This window comes from Setaria viridis, chromosome 9 (assembly GCF_005286985.2).
Source record: "Setaria viridis chromosome 9, Setaria_viridis_v4.0, whole genome shotgun sequence".
NCBI classification, from domain to species: Eukaryota; Viridiplantae; Streptophyta; class Magnoliopsida; order Poales; family Poaceae; genus Setaria; species Setaria viridis.
The window spans coordinates 18,702,838-18,725,349 of record NC_048271.2 but is presented as its reverse complement, the minus strand read 5'-3'; the positions used below and the strand labels follow the sequence as shown (position 1 = coordinate 18,725,349).

Below are 22,512 nucleotides of genomic sequence, written 5' to 3'. Positions count from 1 at the left end.
ATTTATTAGCCTAACATCCGAGAAAATTTGCACCCCCACCACCGTATCTAATACCAAATTGTAATTCATTTCAATTTTCTTAAACTACCAAATAAGTACAATTAGATTCTTCATTAGATATATTTTCATAGTATATCTATTTGGTTTTAGTCAAGCATAAAATGGTTTGACTCTTAAAAAAAATTGGAATGACACAATTTGGAACGGAGGGAGTAACTAATAACCACACAAATTTACATGGGCAAAGACATTACTTCATAGGCAAAAGCAATCGGTTTCTTGTTATTTGCAAATCGATGGAACTTCACAGTACCCCTGCTTTGGTTGCATTGCCTCATTGCCCATTGCTTCGAAAACAAGCTATATATGAAACAACTTAGCCCCCCTTTTTGGATAGCTTCTCCCGCGGCTTCAAGAGCGGCTTATGGGGAAGCCCTCCCAAACGGGAGATTGCAAAACGGCTTATGCCGTGAAGCCGATGAAGAAGCCAAAAATGGCTCGAGAGTGAGCGACAAGAGCCAAAATTTTTTGCTTCTCCCAGCTTTTCCTCTGCCACGGCGTCTCCAAAGCCCGAGGTTGTCCTCACGGGTGGAGATGTGCCGGCACAAATGGAGCAGCGTGGGGGTGGCGTGGAGCAGCGCCAGCGCAGGATACAGAGCAGGCAAGGCGGAGGTGGGTGCGCGGAGCAGACCGGCGGCGGGTGGCGCAGGACGGACGGCGCTGACGCCGCGGCGCGTGGTGGGGTGGAGCTAGAGCTGCGCAGCGATGGACCAGCAGTGGCGGACTGGTGCGGTAGCGACGTAGCGTGACGCGAGGTGGACGGCCGCGCGGGGCGCCCGCTGCCGGCGGCCCGGCTTCGATCGGCGGGCGGCGGCAGACGAGAGAAACAAGAGAAGGAAGGAACGCGAGAGGACCGGATAAAGGATGAGGACCAGGAAAGGAACAGGAAACAGGAAAGAAAGAAAAAAAGGAACGGGAAAGAAAAATAAAAGGAGAAAAAGAAATAGAAAAAAAAGAAAATTAAATAGGAAGAAAGGAACGAAGGAAAAAGTAAAGGGTATCATGGATATTTCATCTCATTTATCCATTCTAAAAAATTTTGCTAAACATTTCTATAAGAAGAGTAGCCAGAACTAGAGAAAACCGCTTCGAGAGATAAATTAGAGCCGGAGTCATTAAAAGGCATGCCAAACGGACCCTTAAAACAACCAAAGCAGCTGGAGCACGGCCACAGCGCACGCAGTGCATTGGGGAGCAAGCGCAGCAGTCGTCCCAGTAGCGGAGTAGCCCTGCCCGGCTCCTCCCATCCACCACGACACCGTCGTTACGTCTCGCTTACCTACTGATGAGCACACGAGTGCTTGGCCACACCACTTACACTCTCCTCTCCCTTTGCACCTGCTCCTCTTCCCGTCGGCTTGTGCCTCGAAGAGCTAGCCATGAACAAATTTTTTATGGCCTTGACCTTGCCCACACGTCGCCTGCAACGCTGGCCTCGCCGGCCGGCGGATGGGCGGTGCTAGGGGCGCCACTCCCGTGTCCACGGCGCTGCCGCGCTGGGATCGTCCATGCTCCGACGTATAGGTGTGACACTATGAAGACGTATACTGATCTGATCAGTGAGTACATATATGGTAGGTATGGATCAGTGTGTACATACACGGTAGGTATGGAGGCTGATCACTCTTTGTACTAATAGAAGACGCTAGCAACCGAAACCGTGTCGGAGAGCTACGAATCACGCTAGCGGCTGCGCATTTACGCGCAGGAAATCCCATTTTTATTTGGAATGTTTTGCCCCCCACCCACCCAAAAAAAAAATCCCATATATTTTTGGAAGGAAAGAAAGGTATTCCTAACGTATATTGATCAGTGAATAGATATATGGTAGATATGGACGGAGTTGGGAACGAAAACATCATGCTCAGTGACCGGCGATGTCATATAGTAACAAATTAAACTCGGGCAAGCGATCGCCAGCAAACACAATAAGTAGGAGAAGACAGCGTGAACCGCAGCAGGAGCATGAGGCGGATCAAGGACATAGTCTTGATAAAATTCTCTATTTGATACCGGAAAAATTGACTCATTCTTTCTTGGTCCTGAAATTTTATTCGTTCCTTATTTGACACTCACTTCAACTTTTATCCCTAATATGACACCGCAGTCCATTCTGTTAGCTAACGGCATTAAGTGCCTATTAAAAAGGCCTTAAAATTTTTTTCATTCCTTATTTGACACTCACTTCAACTTTCATCCCTAATATGACACCGCAGTCCATTATATTAGCTAACGACGTTAAGTGCCCGTTGAAAAGACCCTTTTGCCCTTCCCCATCACTCCTGCCGTTCAGGAGCGCGCATGACTGGGGGCGTTCAGGAGCGCTTGCACGCTGGGCGCATGCCGACTGGGCATTTTTTTTCCTTTTTTTTTTTCATGCACGCTGGGCTCATGCATGACTGCCGTTCAGCTTCCTTTGTTTTTTCATCATTTTTGTACAGCATTTTTTCAGGCTGCCGTTTATCATCATTTTTTTCAATATTTGTACAACATTTTTTATAACATGTCTACAACATTTTTTTCTACAGATACACAAGCATTTTTTTAACAAACCTACAACATACAGTTCATATATACACAAGCATTTTTTTTTAACAAACCTACATTGTATATAGCATGATTGCCAACGTACACAAGGTTCAAACATGATTGTAACAGCATGATTGGGACAATAGATCTGCAAGTTCACATATACATAGATAAAAAGGTTCAAACTTGAGGATCACAGAAGTTCAAATATGCAAGTTCACAGAGGAGATACATGCAAGTTCCAAATTCACAGATACATGAGGATCACAGGCTGAGCTTTCTTTTGCTCCTTGTGCTCATTGCAGGAATAGCAGGATCCACCATTTTGCTTCTTGTGCCCATTGCAGGGCTGTCAAGTGGCAGCATAGGATCTAATATTGCAGGGCTAGCAGTATCCACCCTTTTGAATCTAATATTGACCTGTGTATGACGGAACTAGATTTGAACAAGAGACAACAAAATAACAGTATATCTGATATTGAGCAGCTGTATGGCAGTAGCAACAAAATAGCAGTAGCAACATCTATTGCTGCTTGCAGTGGTGTTAGGTACTCATAAGGGATCTGAGAAATTGAACAGTTATCGACGTCAACCTTCACAGATAATTATATACCAACTAAAAGTAAGAGAAATTGAGGGACTAATCATGCCAAAGAATACAAGTGCCATCACCTTGCCGGTTAGCAGCTCCCACAGGACAATTGCAAAGAAATTTATTGGCATGGCTACTACAGAATGTATACCTGTTACAATATATAAGTTTGGTTGTCTTGTACAGGCACCGATAAACTGCACAACGTTCCTGTGACGAACCTTTCTGCAAGCATTGTATAAACCAAGAAACAATTACATAATTATCAAAGTTGATAGGCAGATAAGTTTAATTTGTAAAATATAGAACCTACACTATGACTTGAAGTTTTCAATACTAGAGAAATTCATAACAAATGGAGATGGAACCATTTCAGTAAAGCTAATGTCAATAAACAATTTCAAACTAACCTCATGATGTACACTTCCTGTGCAAAATCTCGGTACATATCCGCACTGATTCGCTCAGGCATCATTACTTTAATGGCAACATCCTGACTGCAGTATGATAGATCCACGGTACCTACGGAAGCCAAGCATCAAATTCAGCTCTGAATTTTCTTCTATTTCCACTTTATGACTAAGAAAAACTTTAAATTTTGCTTCAGATTGAACTTACAGGTTGCCATTTGATCCGGAAGCAACTTTGTTTCCAAATTTGAGCAGCTTTGATCAATTTCCTAAACATCTGCACCATCTGTTGAAATTTCCACACTAGTAGATGGCATACTTTCTCCACCCGTATATGCACTAGTATCTGCACCATACTGTCGCCGCCCGCCCGGCGGGGCTCGCGACTGCCTGCGTAGCCCGCCCAACGGGGCTGCTGGCTGGATCCAAAGCCACCCCTCCCCCCCCCCCCCCCCCCGGATGGGCCTCACGGCCACCGCATCCGCCGCGTCGTCGGGGACCCCTTCCGTCGAGTTGCCTTACATGTGTGCCACTGATGGCCGCCTGCCACCACAGAATCTCCTGGCGCCGCCCGCCGCCGAGTCTAGGGTTTGAGGGAGAGAAAGGCACAGGTGAGCAGAGTGGCTCCTGTCCAGAACCGAGTGACGGAGGGGATGAATCAAAACGTGAGGGTAATTTTGACCTCCGTCAAAATATCTGACTGGGTGTCCTGGGGCATCTAACGGCAGTACCTAATGGAATGGATGGCGGTATCATGTTAGGGATGAAAGTTGAAGTAAGTGTCGAAAAAAATTTCAGAACCAACGAGTCATTTTACCGATGTCAAATACGATTTTCTCCGTAGTCTTCCCTTCCGCAGCTGCTGGAAGTGGACGACCGCCCCCGTCCTCGGCACCTTGAGGAAGGACCACGCCACGGCGGCCGCTCCCCTAGCCGCCGGCTCGGACTACGACGACGAGGACGTCGCCGGTGCCGCGTCCGCGCCGCACATCGTCCTGAAGATGCACCTGCACATGCGCCGCGAAGATCGAGCGCGTCGTGATGGACGTCCCAGTGTGTGTTCATCGAACTCGTTCCGTCGTGCAGGTCAGGACGAGGAAGCCCGTCACGGTCATCAGGGACGCCAGGAGCGTTAAGACGGCGAGAACACCACGTGAGGATCAAGTGCGCGTGCGAGGGAGAGCAGCGGCCGCGCAGGTGAGGCCGGTCCCGGAGAGAACGGCGGCGCGGCAGCCGGAGGAGGAAATCGCAGGGAGGCAGGCGCAAGAACAGGTCGGTTTCCGTGCACACGCTGCGTCCATGATTTCGAGCAGAAGTATTCTAAAAAACGAGGAATTTATTTGCGTCTGCCGGGGCTGCCGGCTGGCCACAGGCGACCGAGTGGACGGCGGAGGTCAGGATCGCCGGTCTGGACTGCGGCAGATGCATCAGCAGGATCGTCCAGCGCGTGTCGCGATTCCAAGGTACGTGCGTTTTCGGCGAGAAGAAGCATGCCTCGTCACACATGGATCTAACACTGGTTAATCTAATGTTCTTTTCTAGGGGTGAGGGAGACCAAGCTAACGCTCCCGGACCGTGCAACGACGAGGTACTGGCGCAGCAGTGCAACGCGCGCGACAATCCGAAAATTAACCAGCTGCGACCAGCTTAATACACATTTTAAGTTCATGTTTTAAACTAGCATCCCATGATTGCAAGTTCGCAATACAATCCTTCGTTACACGTGTTCATATCTCAGCCGAAACACTGCCATCAATATCTTCTTGAGTTATTAGAAGTTTAGAACCTCGCAAGCAGAGATTATATATGATCGGAATAAAAACTTAGAAGGAGCTTAAAGCTTACCTAATACACAACCAACATCATCTTCGTTGAATATGAATGAATCAATTTCTTTTCTTCCCTAAATTCTAAAATTCTAAGCCATAATTGTAAATGAGGATCCCCTAAGCTTTCCAAATTAAATGATCTAGAGGCCAACCACTACAAATTCTTTAACAGATAGATAATGAAGTGTCACGGCACGAATACAAGTGCAAGAAAACTTTCGTGTATTGAATAACATTGAATATGTATAAGAAATAAAGTGCTCATTTTTAATCTAACTAAACAAAGGATAACTCTAAGTCACTCCTGAACTTTGCTTGGATCTTTAAATTTCAGCTTGAACTAAAAAATCATCAATATGTTGGAAGAATTGCAATATTTATTAGGCTAAAATACATTATAAATAATTTAAAAAATCATTTGTAATAAAAGTACAAAAGATAAATACACCTCAGATCAGCCAATCTTACAAAGAGTAACTGAAACTCAATTTATATCATCTCAAATATAAGAGAACAAACTACATACATGATGTTACATGAGTTTTATCTACACGCGCGTGTAGCTACTCTCATCATCAATATACCACAGTGCGTATGTGTACATACTCATTTATCACTTTGAGTTCACATACTAATTCTAATTCTAAGATACTACAAAGGGAACTACATGAAAAATTTCAAAAGCACCCCTAATTTTTAATATATGATTGTACCTTATTACTGGTATATAAAAATTAGTATGTTCAATAGTATGATCACATATTCAACGTATATACCACCACAGATGGTCTAGTATCGTCGCATACTATATGTACATACTTCTCGTTCGATCCGATTCATCGTATATCATGAGATACGCAGGTAGGAGTAGCTACATGCGCGTGTAAATATATTTATCCCCTAGTACATGGGGGATTCTTTGCATATGTAACCTATTGGCATCCTTGGAATAAATTGAGTTGCATATTTCTTAATCCCAATCATGGTAATAGAGCTCAATGGATCCTTTTCTCATCTCTGCTGCTGATGTTTACAAGCGAGTTGCCAACAACCAGTAATACCAGCCCCTCATCTTCCTCTTGCTCCTGTTCTTCCATCCATTTTCTCTGCTCGAGCTGTCACCACCCCTATTCCCCTGCTTGCGACCTACCCAACACTAGCCACCGCTGACCCCACCTCGAGGCGCTGCCACCCTAAGCGTGAGCCGTTGTCATCTACCTTGAGCTCCGCTTGCCTTCAAATTGGGCCACCGACCCCCCCCCCCCCCCCCCCGCTCTTGCTCATGTCACTACGGCCTCAATCTGGGTTGTTGCAGTCCACGTCCTCCCCCCTGAGCCGTGGCTCCGAATTCACCGCCAGCTCATTTGTCCATCATCTCCTAGAAGTGGGGCATCCGCCTTCTAGCTCTTGAGAGAGATGGCGGCTCCATCTCTACCGCTGCAGACCGTTCCGGATGTTACTTTTTTCATGTCACTTTTTCCATGTTATTACTCGAATACAAATTTAGATTTGGATGTTGTCGGATGCGAATACAAAATGGATCGCTCGAATTCGGATATCCAATTAATTTAGCAATTAACAAGTATCCTTTCACTTTATTGATAGTTTTTGGAAGAACGAAATCATCATTAGACATACAATTATAAGTATGGATCAAATATACTCCCTCCATTCTAAATTGTAGGTCATTTTGGCTTTTCTAGGTGCATAGTTTTTGCTATGCACCTAGATATTGTATATGTCTAGATGCATAATAATATATATGAATCTAGAAAAGCCAAAACGACCTACAATTTGGAACGGAGGGAGTATATCATATACACAAAGATAAACGCATTGAAAACATTTTTAAAACTAGTAGATAATAAATAAATTATAAACATATTTTCAAATAAAAAATAAAATATTTGAAGTAATTTACACCAAACAAATATATAAGTTTAAAAAATAAATCAAAATAATATATTTATTATATGGTTTACAGGGGTGCTTATGCTATTCGAATACGGATAATATAGGATATCCATCCATCCATATCCACATTTATTTTGAATACGAATCAAATTCAGATAATGAAAAAATGAATTTGAATGTATCCATTTAAGGTATCACATTAGAAATGAATACATATATGGATATCCATATATCATGTTTTAACGGATACGAATTTGAATAGCTTGGATATCCGCATACTAGTTTCCACCCATAAACGTTGGTGCCTTCTGCCACTGGTTCCATGCACTACTCCAACATCCATTGGTTTTGCACTTGTGTCATTCTCGTTAGTCTCCTCTAGTTAGGGTGTCCTTGGCCATGTCCCTATTGACACCTCTATGGTCTGTTGAGGCTACAAGCTTGGCAAGCAGCTACAACTTTGAGGCTACAAGCTTGGCAAGCAGCTACAACTTCCATATCGCTCTAGCGAGTCTTTTTCTCTTCTCCCTCTTTTTCTGGTTCACTTTGACGTATGGGGTCAGGCACCTTTTGCTCAAAGGGTGGTCATTATTATTATGTAATATTTATTGATGACAACTCTTGTTTTTCCTAGATATATTTCATGTCTCATCGAGATAAATTTCTTTCCGTTTATTACACCTTTGCCTATATGATTCATACTCAATTTGACTCTCCTATTTCATTTTTTGGTGTGGTTCTTATGGTGAGTATTGATCTACAACCTTTTGCAATCTTATTTTATGAGCAGGGTACACTTTTTCAGTATTCGTGCATAGATACTCAAGCTCAAAATGGCGTTACCGAGTGCAAGCATCGCCATCTCACAAAGACTGTGCGCACTCTTCTTATTGCTTCTCATGTACCCCTCTTTTCTGGTCCAAGGTTACTTCCTTAGCTACCTAATTGATTATTGTGTAGCCTTCCGTAGCTCTCTAAGGTGCCACTCCTTACGAGCACCTTTACTCCCGACCACCTCAACATCATCATCTTTGCGTTTTTTATTGTACATGCTACCTTCTCTTTCAGCCCACCCAGCGCACAAAACTAACTAATCAATAAGTGGAGTGTGTTTTTTGGGTTATGATTCTAAGCACAAGGGTTATTGTTGCAACGATTCCTCTTCTTGAAGGATTCGAGTATCTCGTGTGTTACCTTTGATGAGTCTCGAACCTATTTCTGTAAATCCAAATCCCCTTGTCCAGCCACCTCGATGTTGCTTTCTTCACTCTTTTGCCTCCGTCTTCCATTCTTCCACCACCAACATATTTACCTTTGTCAACAAATCCCTCATAATCAACTCCAACCTCACCACCGCCATCACCCCTACCCACACGAGACCCACCATGCCATTCGGTTTTGTTATTCTCATTATCCTCATGTTCCTTCATCTTCTTAGCTTGGCTCATGTCAGCCTCCTCTTTTACCCACTCCTACCTCTTCTCTGCCTTCCTCTCCAACTATGATTGACCCTCCTTAGGCGTATCACTATGATCTTTGTGATCATGCATCTAGGGCTTGTCAACCTTCGGTTCCTCTTGGCTTTCCTCCTAATAGGCAGCTATCTCGATTTTTGCCTAGGTCATCTCCTCAGGCCCTCTTAGCTGTTGACCTTAGTTCCTATCTTGAGGGTGCCACTTCTCCTGAGTGACAACTTTGCGATGGCCAATGAGTTGGCTGCCCTTTATATTAGCGAACTAGCACTTAGGATATTGTTTCCCTACCTCCTCATGATCGGCTTGTTACTTGCAAATGAGTCTACAAGATTAAAACTTGTTCTGTTGGTACCATTGAGTGCTCCAAGGCTTGCCTTGTTACTCATGGTTTTCAGCAAGAGCATGGCCATGATTATGATGAAACTTTTGCTCATGCTAGTTGCTCACATGACCACTATTTGCACACTCATTGCTGTTGTCTCGGTTTGCCAGTGGTCCATCTCCCAAGTTGATGTTAAAAATGCCTTTTTTTATCAATGGAGATTTGCATGAGGAGGTCTATATGTAGCCACCTCTAGGGTCTGTTGTTCCACGTGGGCATGTTTGTCATCTTTGACATGCCCTCTGTTGCCTCAGGCAGGCCCTTTTGCTTGGTTTGATCATTTCACCTATGTTGTTCATGCCATAGGCTTCTCTACCAGTGCTCATGATCCAGTGCACTAAGTTCATACTTCCTCGCACGCCGGACACTACTTCTCTATGTTGATGACATGCTCATTACTAGTGTTGATCCTCAAAACATCTCTCTTGTTAAGAAGTGTCTTAGCAAAGAGTTTATGATGTTTGGTCTTTACTCACTCTGGTACTTTCTTGGGATTAATGTCACTTCTACACCTAATGGTTATTACCCCTCCCAATGAAGGTATATTTTGGATCTTCTTGATCGTTCTATTCTCACTAATCTTCGCACCACTGACACTCCTATTGAGCTAAATCTTTAGCTTCATGCTTCTGATTGCGTGCCTCTTGAGAATCCCACTCGTTATTGTTGGGAGCCTTGTGTGCCTTGGTATTGCACATTCGAATATCTCATATGATGTTCACATTCTCGGTCAGTTTGTGTGTTCTCCTACTCAGCTTCATTAAACACATCTTGTTTGTCCTTCACTATTTGTGGGGAACCATCTCTCATCGCTTATTCTGTCGTCACTCTAGGTCCTTGCAATTTCAAGTGTACTCTGATACCACCTAGGGTAGTGATCCTTCCAACTATAAGTCACTTTCTGCCTATTGTGTTTTTCTTAGCTCTTCTCTCATAGCCTGGAAAACCAAGAAGCAGACTACAGTGTCCCAATCTTGTGCTAAGGCCAAGCTGAGAGCTATGGCAATGGTGACATACTCAGCCGTTACCAGTAAATCACGTAAGCTCCTTAGAAGAAAAGAGAAAATAAGGGGGGCGGGAGGGGAGATTGGAATCCACGATTGAGATTGCTCCTTAGAAGAGGAGAGAGAGGAGACAACTCTAACCTCTTTATTACCTTAGTTGTTTTGGCATTGGAGGAAGAAGAGAGCAAGACACGCACAACATCATCTGAACCAATCATCCTTAAGATTGTGATTTAGTATACAAAAAAGTACTAACATTTATGTCTCCAAATAGATTTAGTATGAAAATATATTACATGATTAATCTATTGATATTTATTTTATACCATAAATATTAGTAGTATTTTGTATAAATTTGGTCAAATTTAAAATTGGTTGACTTCTCGAGAAATGAGAGTTACATTCTTTTTGAGGCGAAGGGAGTACATGTCTACCAAAAACTCATGCACTATACGGATTTGTGGTTCTGAGATATGAACTAATTACTCGACAGCTGGCATACCTCGTGTTAGATGGCTATGGTTCTTATCCTTATACCATTGCTTATTATAGTTGAAGTTTGGAGTGCGCCGATTGGTCCCGTGATTTTTACTCCTCATCTTGAAGAGGCATTGCACATAAATCATGGTTTAAATTGTGTATATGATTGTTATTATTCCTCTAGTTATGTGCTGGTAGATGTTTTCTTCATTGTTCACAACAAGATGATGGATTAATTGGTGCATATGTATGGCCTTTTCATCCCAACATGCTCATGATGCGCAAGTTGTGATTTCGTGCATTTATATCTTGAAAGGACATGCACATATATAACATGTTGATGAATAGAAATACGCTTTGTTTTGGTCTGAATTTTGCTGCACAACAGCTGTATTTTTTGTTGAATAACAATATCTTTTTGTCTGATAGTTGCAATGTATGGCCGTAACCAATAGTGATCTGTTCGCTTTTGTTTTTTCTTTTTTTTTCTCTTCTACTTTTTCTCTTAAAATTTGTTGTCCGTATAAAGTTTTTTCTTCCATTTTTTTTTCATTTCTTTGCCTCGTGACTTTTTTCTCAATTTTTTGCTATAAAACTTCGTTGACAAACTTTCTTTTCAAAACTTTTTGCAAAAATTTGTCTCAAAAATTTTCTGGGTTTTGTTTTCACAAATTTACCTTGCAAGATTTTCTCTCCAAATTTTATTCGCAAACTTTTGTTTCCAAGTTTTCTAAAAAAAATTATCCATAAACTTTTGTTTTCAACTTTTTCAAAAAAAATTATCTCATTTTTGTTTAATGAGACGAAACCTCATGCAGGAAGCCGTTCCGACGTGCAGTCGAAAATTGACTGCACGGAATGCTCCCACCAATCGTCCGTAAACTTGCGCCCCCCTCAAAACCATCAATTATGTGGCCATGCTAACGAATCGTTCCAAGAATCGTATTTAAGGTGTCAAATGTCGGATTCAAAAGAGTTAAAGACTTAGCGTTTTATGATTGCTATCTCCATAGGTGGTATAAGAAAACATAGGTTTGCGTCATTTCTATAATAAAAATGTACTTGTCAGGATAGATGACAAGTATTAAAGGCCTCTTGCCTCCCAAAAATTCTTGCCAAAGCCCTTGTTCCAAAATATGTACGCACCGGATGGATTTGTGCGCCGTGGACAGAGATCAAGCAAGCCATCTAGGATATGGAACACTGGAAAGAAAGATATCCACGACGCCAATCGCACTATTTAACGTGGGAGGTAACTGCTGAATAATTACAGATTTGATCGCGAACCTGCTGATTGATTCTCAGTTATTCCTTTCCTTCTTAAAACAAAAACGAGATAACCTCATCAATATTTCCTCGATCACCTCTCCGTGCTCCTGTATATAGACCCCGAGAGCCAGCGGGCCTTGCACAGCACACACCGATTAAGACTGGTGCCGAGCTCAGACCGACGACGAGGGAGCACCGGCAATGGCGCCCGTCGTCCTCTCCATGGACGTGCACTGCGACAGCTGCGCGAAGAAGATCCGGAAAGCCGTCATGAAGGTGCCTGGTACGTGTACGTTACGCTGCACGCCGTAGGATTTCTGCCGCCGATCGATTGCCGCCGGCCTCCATGTATGCGCCCGAATGCGCCTGCGATCATTTTGATCTCTGCCACACATTTTGTGCGCGGGTGCGTGCAGGGGCGGAGAGCGTGACTGCGTCCTTCGAGACCGGGCTCGTGGTGGTCGAGGGCCCGGCCGACGCGACGGCGCTCAGGGCGCGGCTCCAAGCCATGACGAAGAAGGACGTCAAGGTCGTGAGCGACGGCGCGGAGGAGAATGGGGAGGCGGCCGGCGCCGGCGCCGGCAGCGCTAGCGCCTACACTTATCCGGCGACGCCCATCCTCCTGGAGATGGAGCTGCACTGCCGGTCCTGCGCCGACAGGGTCGAGAGACGCGTGATGGAGATCCCAGGTGCGCGCGCGTGACGTGCACACAAGCACATCAGGGACATATCATTTCGTACGTGCTTTTTGGCCTTTCGCATCTCTTGCAAGGTGCACGTGCGTGCAGGCGTGGACGCCGTCACCACGGACGTGCCGGCGCGCCGGGTGAAGGTCACCGGGACGGCCGACGCATCGGTGGTGGCGACGAGCCTCGAGGTCAGGATGAGGAAGCCCGTCAGGGTCGTCAGCGACCCCCAGAGGCCAGACGTCGTCCCCGGGTACGACCACGAGTGGCGGAAGGCGGCCGCGGCGCGAGCGGCGGCGCAGGAGATGCAGGAGATGTATGGGGCGGCGACGACGCACGTCGTGCCGCAGGAGGCGTCGGTTATGGACGACGCCAGCTGCAGCCTCTCGTCACTGTTGTTGTCGGCACCGCCTCCTGGGTGCCGGCTACGCGCCTGTCAGCCAGCTCCGTCTCCGCCTGCGCCGTCTTCGTCGTACGGTGCACCTCCGCCGCAGGCCGGCTACTGGTACCCGGAACCACCGGGAGGAGTGTACGGCGGGCAACACTGGGCGGCGCCGGCGCCCGCCCCACTGTCGGGAGGCTTCTATATGCATCGAGGAGAATTGTTCGGACAGCAGTGGCCGGCGTACCCACCGCCGGCGCCAGAGCCGGAGGACTACTATCCGTACGGCGGACAACAGGATCTGAACCCTGGCAGTTGCTCAATCCAGTGAAGAAGCGCTGCCTGACTACTCGATCGAGACGGCAAGGAACAGCTGTTATATAGTGGATGTTTCTCACTTTCTCAGGCCCCGGCAAAGGATGCCCATGATGCCATTGCCAATCTAATAAGGCCAAAAATAAAATAAACCAATGGGCACGAATGAAATAAAACAATGTGCACATACGCCTGGCTAAATGTACCTCTGGCAGCCTCTGAGGCTCCCACCAAGAATACAAGGCGTATCTTGGATTGACCCGATCTCTATAATTAAACATTAACAATGGTTTCCTCTGTTTCAAATTGTAAGTTATTTTGATTTTTTTAAGTACATAATTGATGTATCTAAACATAATATATATCTTAAATACAAATAAAAGTCAAAACAATTTATAATTTGAAATGGAAGGAGCATAGACAAAGCTACATTGGGGTCATAGAGAGCCCCGGCCCCCCTTGTCTGGTAAAAGTTTCTCAAGAGCAAAGTGTGTAACCCCTTGTTTACTTCACCCCCAACTCCCAACTTTGACACTATGCAAAAAGAAGATTCCCCATCACATCAAACTTGCGGTACATGCATGGAGTACTAAATGTAGATGAAATTAAAAACTAATTGCACAGTTTTATTGTATTTTGCGAGACGAATCTTTTGAGCCTAATTAATCAATATTTGGATAATAATTCACAAATACAAACGAAACGCTACAGTGTACTACAGTGCTGTAACAGTAATTTGGCACCTTCCAATTTTGCCAAGTAAACAAGGGCTGAGTCGTTGTGGCTGTAGGCAGGAAGGCCTAAGAGCATCGCCAACCGATGCCTTACTTGGGCTCTCGTATCGTTTTCGACAGGTTTTTTTTGTGTGTGTGGGTATCCCGTCCTCATCCGGCGGACTCTCATCCGGAGGAGCTCCCGGCCGGACCCTCATCCGGCCGAGGCGAGCAACTGCCGCTCCTCCCGCGCCGCCGCGGAGTCTTCGCGCCTGCACGCACGCCAGGTACGCACCCATCTCCTTCCTCGGCGCAGCGATGATCTAGTTGCCACCTCCGGCGACGAGCCCGACGATCCCTCACGGATCCTCCTGCACGGGTGCTTGGCCCCCACATAGCTCGCACCCCACGCACCAGAGGATGCGGCGGCTAGGTCCCGCACAGCTTGCAAATCCGCGCACCGGCTGATGCGGCGGCGCCGCCGCCCTGCACATCTCGCAACTCCGCAAGCCGGAAGGTGCGGAGGCGTGGTGATGCACGGCACGCAGCCCTGCCGAACCACCGCTTGCCCAGAGAGATCGACGGGAGCAGAGATGGAATTGATTTTTACTGCTGCTCCGTGCTGCTGTGAGTAGAAGAAAGGATTGATTTTGCTGCTGTGAGGAGATTTGTGCTGCGTGCTTGATTTTGCCTGTGAGAGGGGGAAATTGATTTTGCTTGCTACTTGCCCGCGAGAGTAGGAGCAGGAGAAAGAGAGCAGATTCTTTCCAATACAATTGCAATTGCCTTTTGTTTCAGTATCAATTGATATTTCGTTTGATTTGCCAATGCAGGAAAATGAGTCGTCTCTTCCTCTTAGACTCCTCGTCCTCCGACTATGATGACGATGAACTCATTCTTACAACACTACACCAAGCACATACTCAATATGAAGCTATTATGAATGTTCCACGGTGGGGTGTTTCAGTGCCTGGGCGTCGGTACATTCATCGAGACCGAGTTTTCAGACGCTCCGACCTATGGACCATCTTTCTTCCGGCGAAGGTTTAGAATGGCTTGCTCTCTGTTTATCCGAATTGTGCAAGCTGTAGAGCAACATGATAAGTATTTTGTGCAAAAAAGAGATATAAATGGACGCCTTGGTCTATCATGTTTGCAAAAGATTACTGCAGCATACATGATGATAAGTCATGGAGTTCCTTGCAGATTTCATGGACCATTACATTCATATTGGTGAAAGTACTGTTATACAGAGTCTAAGAAGGTTTGTCAGAGCTGTGGTTGAAGTGTTTGGAGATGAGTATCTGAGGACTCCAAATGAGCATGACACAGCTAGATTACTTTCTATTGGCAATAGATTGTATGCATTGGCAATGGAAAAACTGTCCTACAGCATGGCAGGGTATGCATACGAGCCATTTGCAGGAGCCCACAATCATCCTTGAAGCTGTTGCTTCACATGATCTTTGGATATGACATGCTTTCTTTGGTTTGCCGGGGTCTCTCAATGATATCAATGTTCTACACCGATCACATTTGTTTGCCAAGCTAGCACAGGGGAAGCTCCTGCAGTTAATTATACCATCAATTATCATGATTATATGATGGGATATTACCTTGCAGATGGCATCTATCCTCGATGGGCGACCTTTGTGAAGACAATATCACAACCACTAGGCAATAAGAGGAAATATTTCGCCAAGGGACAAGAAGCAACTAGGAAGGATGTGGAACGAGCATTCGGAGTTCTAGAAGCTCGATTTGCTATTATTCGCGGTCCAGCCCGTTTCTGGGATAAAGAGACGCTCAGAGAAATCATGACGGCTTGTGTCATCATGCATAACATGATTATTGAAGATGAGTGAAATGAAGATGAAGATTTCCACTACGACGGTGTCGGCCAAGTTGTGATACCTACACCACGTGAAGTGCGTAACCGTACTCAAGAACTACATGATTTCATCCAAGTTCATCATAATATAAGAGACTTGCAAGGCCATTCTCAACTTCAAGAAGATCTAATCGAGCACCTGTGGAACCGACATGCGGACATGTATTGATCATGAATTATTTTCTCGTTAATGCACCATGTATTTTCTTTAAATCATGTATTTTATTTGTGTGGACTTTGTACGAACACTATCTGTAGGCTATCATGTTCATTTTTGTTTGTCTTTATTATGTGTAGATTATTAGCATTCGAAAAATAAACATTAAAAAATGGCATAAAAAGAAATTATAGAACATTTATTGTAAATATTGTCCTTTCATGAATTGTTGTTGCAAAAACTATCATTATATACATATGAAATAGTAAAGTTGTTAGTTACAAGATATAAATAAAAATAGGGGTGGTTGGAAAGTAGGGAGGCATATGAGAGATCGGTTGGAGCGCGCAGAGTAGTAGGGAGGTGAAATGTGGATGAGAGTTATTAGAAGTAGGGGTTCAAATTTGAGAGATCCGTTGGAGATGCTCTAACCTATTGTATTTTTCTTCTATACAATTCTTAATTTCTTATACATATTAGTCCTGATGTGGTAAAATTGGCCCCCTCAGATCATAAAAACGTATCTTACAGAACCAATATGGCGTATAAGCACTTGGAAGCGCTTTTGAATTTGTCTGGGTGTTTATCCAAATTTGTAAACCTTGACTTTCATAAAAACGTGCGCTTCTTGAATTTCTTTTTAGTGGGAAAATTTTGTTAACATAATTCCTAGATTTTACAGCATGTGTTGCACCTTCTCCCAAAGCAACTCTGCGTTCTGCCGTGGGGTTGTAAATCTATCTTTAATTTGTACTCCCTCCATTCTAAATTGAAGGTTGTTTTAGCTTTTGTTTCAATAGATCTAGATGCATAATAATATCTATGAATAAATTAGAAAGGAGGGATTATTAGATTCCTGTTTAATCTATGACATTGTCAGGAGGATGGGATGTACGTCTCCACAAAATACACACGTTTGCATGGTAAGCCAGCGTACCCATTTGTCCTCTGGTGTTCGGTGCATGGGCTCACCGATTAGATTAGAGTTCTGGGGCCAACCGCAAAGCCCAGCGAGTACAACGACGACCGGAGGAGAATAAGCCATTAAATTAATGGGCCTACTGGGCCACATCCTCCTATTACCCACGCGCTCACGTAGTAGACAATCAGAGCAACTCCAAGAGTCTACTAAAAAATCTCCCCCAAAACTATCTATTGGGAGCTCTATTAAAAATTTATTCTTCCAAAATCATGTCATCCCACGGCAGATTTCCAAGAATAAACTCCCCAATACTTCAAAACTGTCCACATCGGCATGTAGACCTCTCTGTCATCTCACTTCACCGCCTCCGGCCGGCCGCGCTCAATCTTACTTGCTGGTTCCCGTCGCGTCTCAGCTCCTCTTGGATGAAAATGGAGGGAGCGAGAGCAAAAGAAGAAAAAACGAAAGGAAGACGAAATGGTCGCACACATACGCGCAATGGCGCGGGCGACTTGCATCTGCTGGCGCGTTCACCACACAGCCTTGTCGGCGGAGATGCCATGGAGGAGTGGGAGCGAGTCGCCGGCGGCGGTGACGCAGCAGAAGGAGAGCGCGCCGCTCTTGAGGTCCTCGAGGGTGACGAACAGGGAGGACTTGGATAGGGAGGAGAGGTGGCAGAGGACGTGCTTGAAGAGGCCCTCATCGCAGGGAGCGCGATGGGGCTCGCGCAGGCTCCGGACGGGAAGCTGTACTCCTCCTCCACTTGCCGGAGCAGCTCCCGGAACACCGGGTGGTTCAAGTGTCCCGCCCGCACCACGACGCGCCGCCGACGCCCACCGCCACGTGCCCCGCCAGGACCACCGCCTCGCCAGCCGCACTGCCACGCACGCCGCGGCGCGTGACCGCCACCGCCATAGTGTTTGCCGGAGCCACACGATGTAGCTGGATGCGGAGTGAGGCGCCATGGAGACCGCAGCAAGTGAGACGATGCTGATGATCGTGTGGCTGCAATGGAGAATGGGCACCAAAAATTCTGGTTTGGGGGCGATTGGGGATGGACCGGACCCCGCGTATATGCGGGGTGATAGAGGTGTTTTTGGCGTCCGTGCATTTTTATGGGAAGGATGGGGTGCTGTTGGAGGTAAGTTTTTTTATTTTTCCCCTAAATAAGGTTTTGGAGCAATTTTAAGAGAGCTTTTGGAGCTGCTCTAAGCCCTCGTTTGGGAGCCGCTTCTGGTGAAGCCATCCCAAATGATGCAAAGCAAAACGGCTCATGGGCTGAAACCATGGAGAAGCCATCAACTGGATTGTACAAGATGGCATGAGCCAAAAAATTGTGGCTTCTCATGACTCATCCCCTCCTTCGTAGTTTTTTGGCAAAAAAAATACCCCGCACCTAATGGGATGGTAGCGCAGAGACGGCGTTGCGGTTCAGCGCCAGCTCTCGGCCCAGCAGCTCTACCTTGACGGCCGCAATCTCCAGCGGTGGCACAGAACCGGGGGGCAGCCGCGGGGCAGCGCAAACGCGAGGATGCAGCAGCAGGTCGTGGAGATGCAGCACGCGGGGGTATAGCAGGGCAGCTGAATGGGGCGCGCCGGAGCTGAGCATGTGGGAGCAGGCCGACGGTGAGGGGTGCCGAGGAGTGGCGTGACCAGAAGTAGACCCGGCGCTGCGAGGTGTTGCCGTTTGCCGTGCTGGAGCAGAGCAGGGGAAAGATGAAAGAAAAGTGGGCAGCGGAGGAAGAAATGAGGAAGAAAGAGAAGATGGATAGGAAGGTAAGAGAAATAAATAAAGAAGAAAAAGTAACGAACGAAATGAGAAAAATAGAAGAAAAATATGAAGAAAGGAGAGAAGTAATGAAAAGAAACAAATGGTATTGTGGGCATTTTACCTCTTCTACCCATTCTAAAAATCAGAAGAAGCTATTTTGCTAACGTTTTTTCAACAAGACAAAACAAGCTAAAATAAAAATAGCTGCTTCACCCATTGAACCAGAGCTGGAGCTATTTTCGAAAGAGGCAAAGTCGTGCCAAACTGTACACGACGGATACCGAATGATTTAGAGCATGATTGGTTGGCTACCAAAATTTTGGCATGCCAAAATTTGCCTACCAAAATTTGACAACGTCTCAAATATTAGCAAGTTTTTTTGCCTAAATTTTGACTTGCCAAAATTTTGGCATGCCCTAGAGAACCAGCTCTTATTACGCCAGAAAACCCCGCCCGACCGACATGGCGTCAAAGAAGCAGACGAGCCCACATGTCAGGCCGCGAGGCCCAGCAGCCCGTGACAACCGGAGAGGCTCCTGGGCCAGTCCGGCTGCCGCGCGCGTGGATTCCGCGGTGGTGAGCGCCAACCGACGTTTGAAAAAGCCTCGGGGGGCTCGAATCATCCGCCGTGGGCCGCACGGCCCGTACGGAGCCAGCGCGGCGCGCGCGGGGTGGAACACACGTGGGTGCCGTACCGCTGGTGTCGTCCCCGGTCACGGCGCGCGCGGAGTTAAATCGAAACCGGCGGGGCCATGCAGTAGGCTCCTGGGCCGTTCCGGGAAGGAAACCAGGCACCAGCCTCCCCCGGCCGGAATCCGCCGCGAGGGAGCCGCCGCCTGACCAAAGTATTACTGCGGCGTCGTTGCCACATGCGCCATAGCCTTCGTCGACGTGCTTGATGATTGGAGGCAGAGTGCTACCAGAAGCACAGATGGCAAATTTGAGTGTACAGATGGCAGGTGTCACGTTCGACTCGTTCAGTGGCACCATTAACGTTGTTTTTCATCTCTAATTTTGGAAGATAAGGTCAGTGTCAGCTGGTTTTCATAGCATTAAATATGGTGGCATATAGGAAAAAATCTGAGGTGGCAAGAGGAGAGATGGAAAAATGTGAAGAAATCAGATGTTATGCAAGATATGTTGTTGATACGATCTCTAACGAAGAATAGAGGGGAGAGAGGAGAGAAAATTTATCACAGTCCCACATCACAAAATCATAGATTGGGGATGGAGTTTGTCTTGATGATTTAGCAAAATTGACACTGCTGGTGACACCATGAAGAGCTGTTTTTTAACTTGCCGACGAGAAAACCATTAACTACCAGCGCTGTACTTACTCCTGCGAAATCCACGACCATAAAAGGTCTTCAATTCCATTCCGTCCGTGGAAAACGGCACGCCCAAGGAAGCAACGCGGAAAGGAACGTTAAGCGGCACGCCTTGACGGCGGCGCACGCACACACGTCCACATCCATCCGAGCCAAGCCGTTCCGCGGTCAGCAGCTTCGCGCAGCATTCTTTCGGTTCTTCCATCGCCCACCCGGGTCCGACCCGCTCCGCAGACGCAGCCGCAGGCCGCAGCAACCGCAAATTTCTTTCTTCCCCTCCCCTCCGCCATCACTGCACCCACCCACCCCCGCGGCCCCGCTCCCAGAGTGCCCTCTCCCCGGCTATTTAACGCCGCCCCCACCCGGCACTCGATCCCCTCCGTCCCCAAAACCCCCCACAGCCTACAACCTCGAACCCCGCGCCCAGCGCCCTCGGTAACCACCGCCACAGACAAGGCTAGACGCCAGACACCACCATGGGAGAGGAGAAGAAGGCGGCCAAGGATGGCGCCGCCGGCGGCGGCGGCGACAAGAAGAAGGACGCCGCCGCGGCGGCGCCGGCGGGGCAGCAGCCCATCGTGCTCAAGGTCGACTTGCATTGCGCCGGATGCGCCGGCAAGGTCCGCAGGGCCATCAAGCACGCCCCAGGTGAGTCTGCGCTCGAGAGTGTCGCAGGTTTGCCGTTGTCATCTCACGGCGAGTGGGATTTGTTGTTTCTGACCGTTGTCTGTTTCCTCTGTGGCGGCGCAGGGGTGGAGTCCGTGGTCGCGGACATGGCGGCGGGCAAGGTGACCGTCACCGGCCCGGCGGACGCGGCGGAGCTCAAGGAGCGCATCGAGGCCAGGGCCAAGAAGCCCGTCCAGATCGTCTCCGCCGGCGCCGGCCCGCCCAAGAAGGACAAGGAAAAGGAGAAGGAGAAGAAGGCGGACGGCGGCGGTGAGAAGAAGGCGGACAAAGAGAAGGGTGGCGGTGAGAAGAAGGCAGACAAGGAGAAGGGCGGCGACAAGAAGGCCGAGAAGAAGGAGAAGGGCGGCGACAAGCCCAAGGAGGAGAAGAAGCCCAAGGAACCCAAGGAGGTCAGTTACCTGCCGATGATTCCAATCCACTGCCGCTGATGCATGCTCTCGTCAGCCTCCGATGTCTGCAAAAACTGAAATCACTCTGCTTTTTTTTCTTTCAGGAGACGGTGACGCTCAAGATCCGGCTGCACTGCGAGGGCTGCATCGACCGCATCAAGCGCCGCATCTACAAGATCAAAGGTGCGGTTTCCCTTCGTTCTCGCCGCGGATTCCCCGCACGAACCGTCAAAAGGCTGCGAGCTTTCTCGCCCAGATCGAATATTTGAATTGACATGTTTTGTTTTGGTTCCAGGTGTGAAGGATGTGGTGATCGACGCCGCCAAGGACCTGGTGAAGGTGACCGGCACCATGGACGCCGCCGCGCTGCCGGGCTACCTCAGGGACAAGCTCAGCCGGACCGTGGAGGTCGTCGCGCCGGGCAAGAAGGACGGCGGCGACAAGAAGGGTGATGACAAGAAGGACAAGGCCGACGGCGGCGACAAGAAGAAGGACGGCGGTGGCGGCGGCGAGGAGAAGAAGGACAAGTCCGCCGGTGCCGCTTCTGCGTCGGTGGCGCCCATGCCCATGGCCGACGCCGGCATGTACCAGATGCCGCCGCACTACGGCAGCTACGCGCCGTACCCCCCGGCCCCCGGGGGCTACTACGGCGCCGCCCCGGCACCCCACCCCGCCAGCTTCTACCCCAACGCCGGCGTCCAGTACCCGCCCCCGCCCGCCTACCCATACGGTGGCGCCCACCTCCACGCGCCCCAGATGTTCAGCGACGAGAACCCCAACGCCTGCTCCGTCATGTGAGCGAGCCCAGCTCGTTCCCTCCGCCCGCCGGCCGTCGACGCCGCCCCTCCCTCCGTCGAACTCCGCTGTGTCATACCAGAAAGCTATGGCTTGGGTTTAGCAGCTTAGTTAATTATCAGTTAGCTAGTAGTTTAATCAGTGCCCCCGAGGTCCAGTACCAGCAGACTGTAAATGGCAGCAGCGACTCTCTCCGCCCCGGTGTAATTTGCAGCGTCATGTAATCTACCCGCCACCGATGAAATTTTGCCCTTTTATCATCGCTAATCGCCATTACTGGGTCGTACGTGGCCCTCGATCTGGATGCTGTGGTGTCGCGTCGCCGTCGCCGGTGAGGTCATCGACGCCGACGGGTACCCCGTCTTTTCGCCCTCAGGAGGGTTCCCGATGCTCGCCCGCTTTGGCCGCTCCGGCGTTCTCACGGTCACGGTGGTTAACTTCTCGCCTTGGCGCTGCGTCGGCGCAAGGAGCGTCAGGTTAACGGTTGTTTAATCCATGCGGTTAAGTCAAAAAGTTGGGCGACTAGCGTTAA

The 22,512-nt window shown here is 47.8% G+C and overlaps 1 protein-coding gene, 1 long non-coding RNA gene and 1 pseudogene across 2 annotated transcripts; 2 read left to right on the top strand and 1 right to left on the bottom strand.

Annotated features, from left to right (window-relative positions):
- Positions 1 to 14,064: 14,064 nt before the first annotated feature.
- Positions 14,065 to 16,218, top strand: LOC117835121 (uncharacterized). The gene is made up of 2 exons (XR_004635929.2): positions 14,065 to 14,327; positions 14,874 to 16,218. It is a non-coding gene; the product is annotated as an uncharacterized lncRNA (long non-coding RNA).
- Positions 16,219 to 17,523: 1,305 nt separating this feature from the next.
- LOC117835398 (uncharacterized) lies at positions 17,524 to 17,975 on the bottom strand (annotated as a pseudogene).
- Positions 17,976 to 20,464: 2,489 nt separating this feature from the next.
- LOC117841006 (heavy metal-associated isoprenylated plant protein 6) lies at positions 20,465 to 22,240 on the top strand. The gene is made up of 4 exons (XM_034721571.2): positions 20,465 to 20,757; positions 20,860 to 21,185; positions 21,290 to 21,368; positions 21,481 to 22,240. Exons 1-4 carry the CDS (start codon positions 20,586 to 20,588, stop codon positions 21,981 to 21,983), a joined length of 1,080 nt encoding a protein of 359 aa, XP_034577462.1. The 5' UTR covers positions 20,465 to 20,585; the 3' UTR covers positions 21,984 to 22,240.
- The last annotated feature ends 272 nt before the right edge of the window (positions 22,241 to 22,512 follow it).

Coding starts and splice junctions, on each gene's coding strand:
- LOC117841006 (XM_034721571.2), top strand. CDS start 20,586: ATGGGAGAGGAGAAGAAGGCGGCCAAGGATGGCGCCGCCGGCGGCGGC. Junction 20,758..20,859: donor GGCCATCAAGCACGCCCCAG/GTGAGTCTGCGC, acceptor GTGGCGGCGCAG/GGGTGGAGTCCGTGGTCGCG. Junction 21,369..21,480: donor CCGCATCTACAAGATCAAAG/GTGCGGTTTCCC, acceptor TTTTGGTTCCAG/GTGTGAAGGATGTGGTGATC.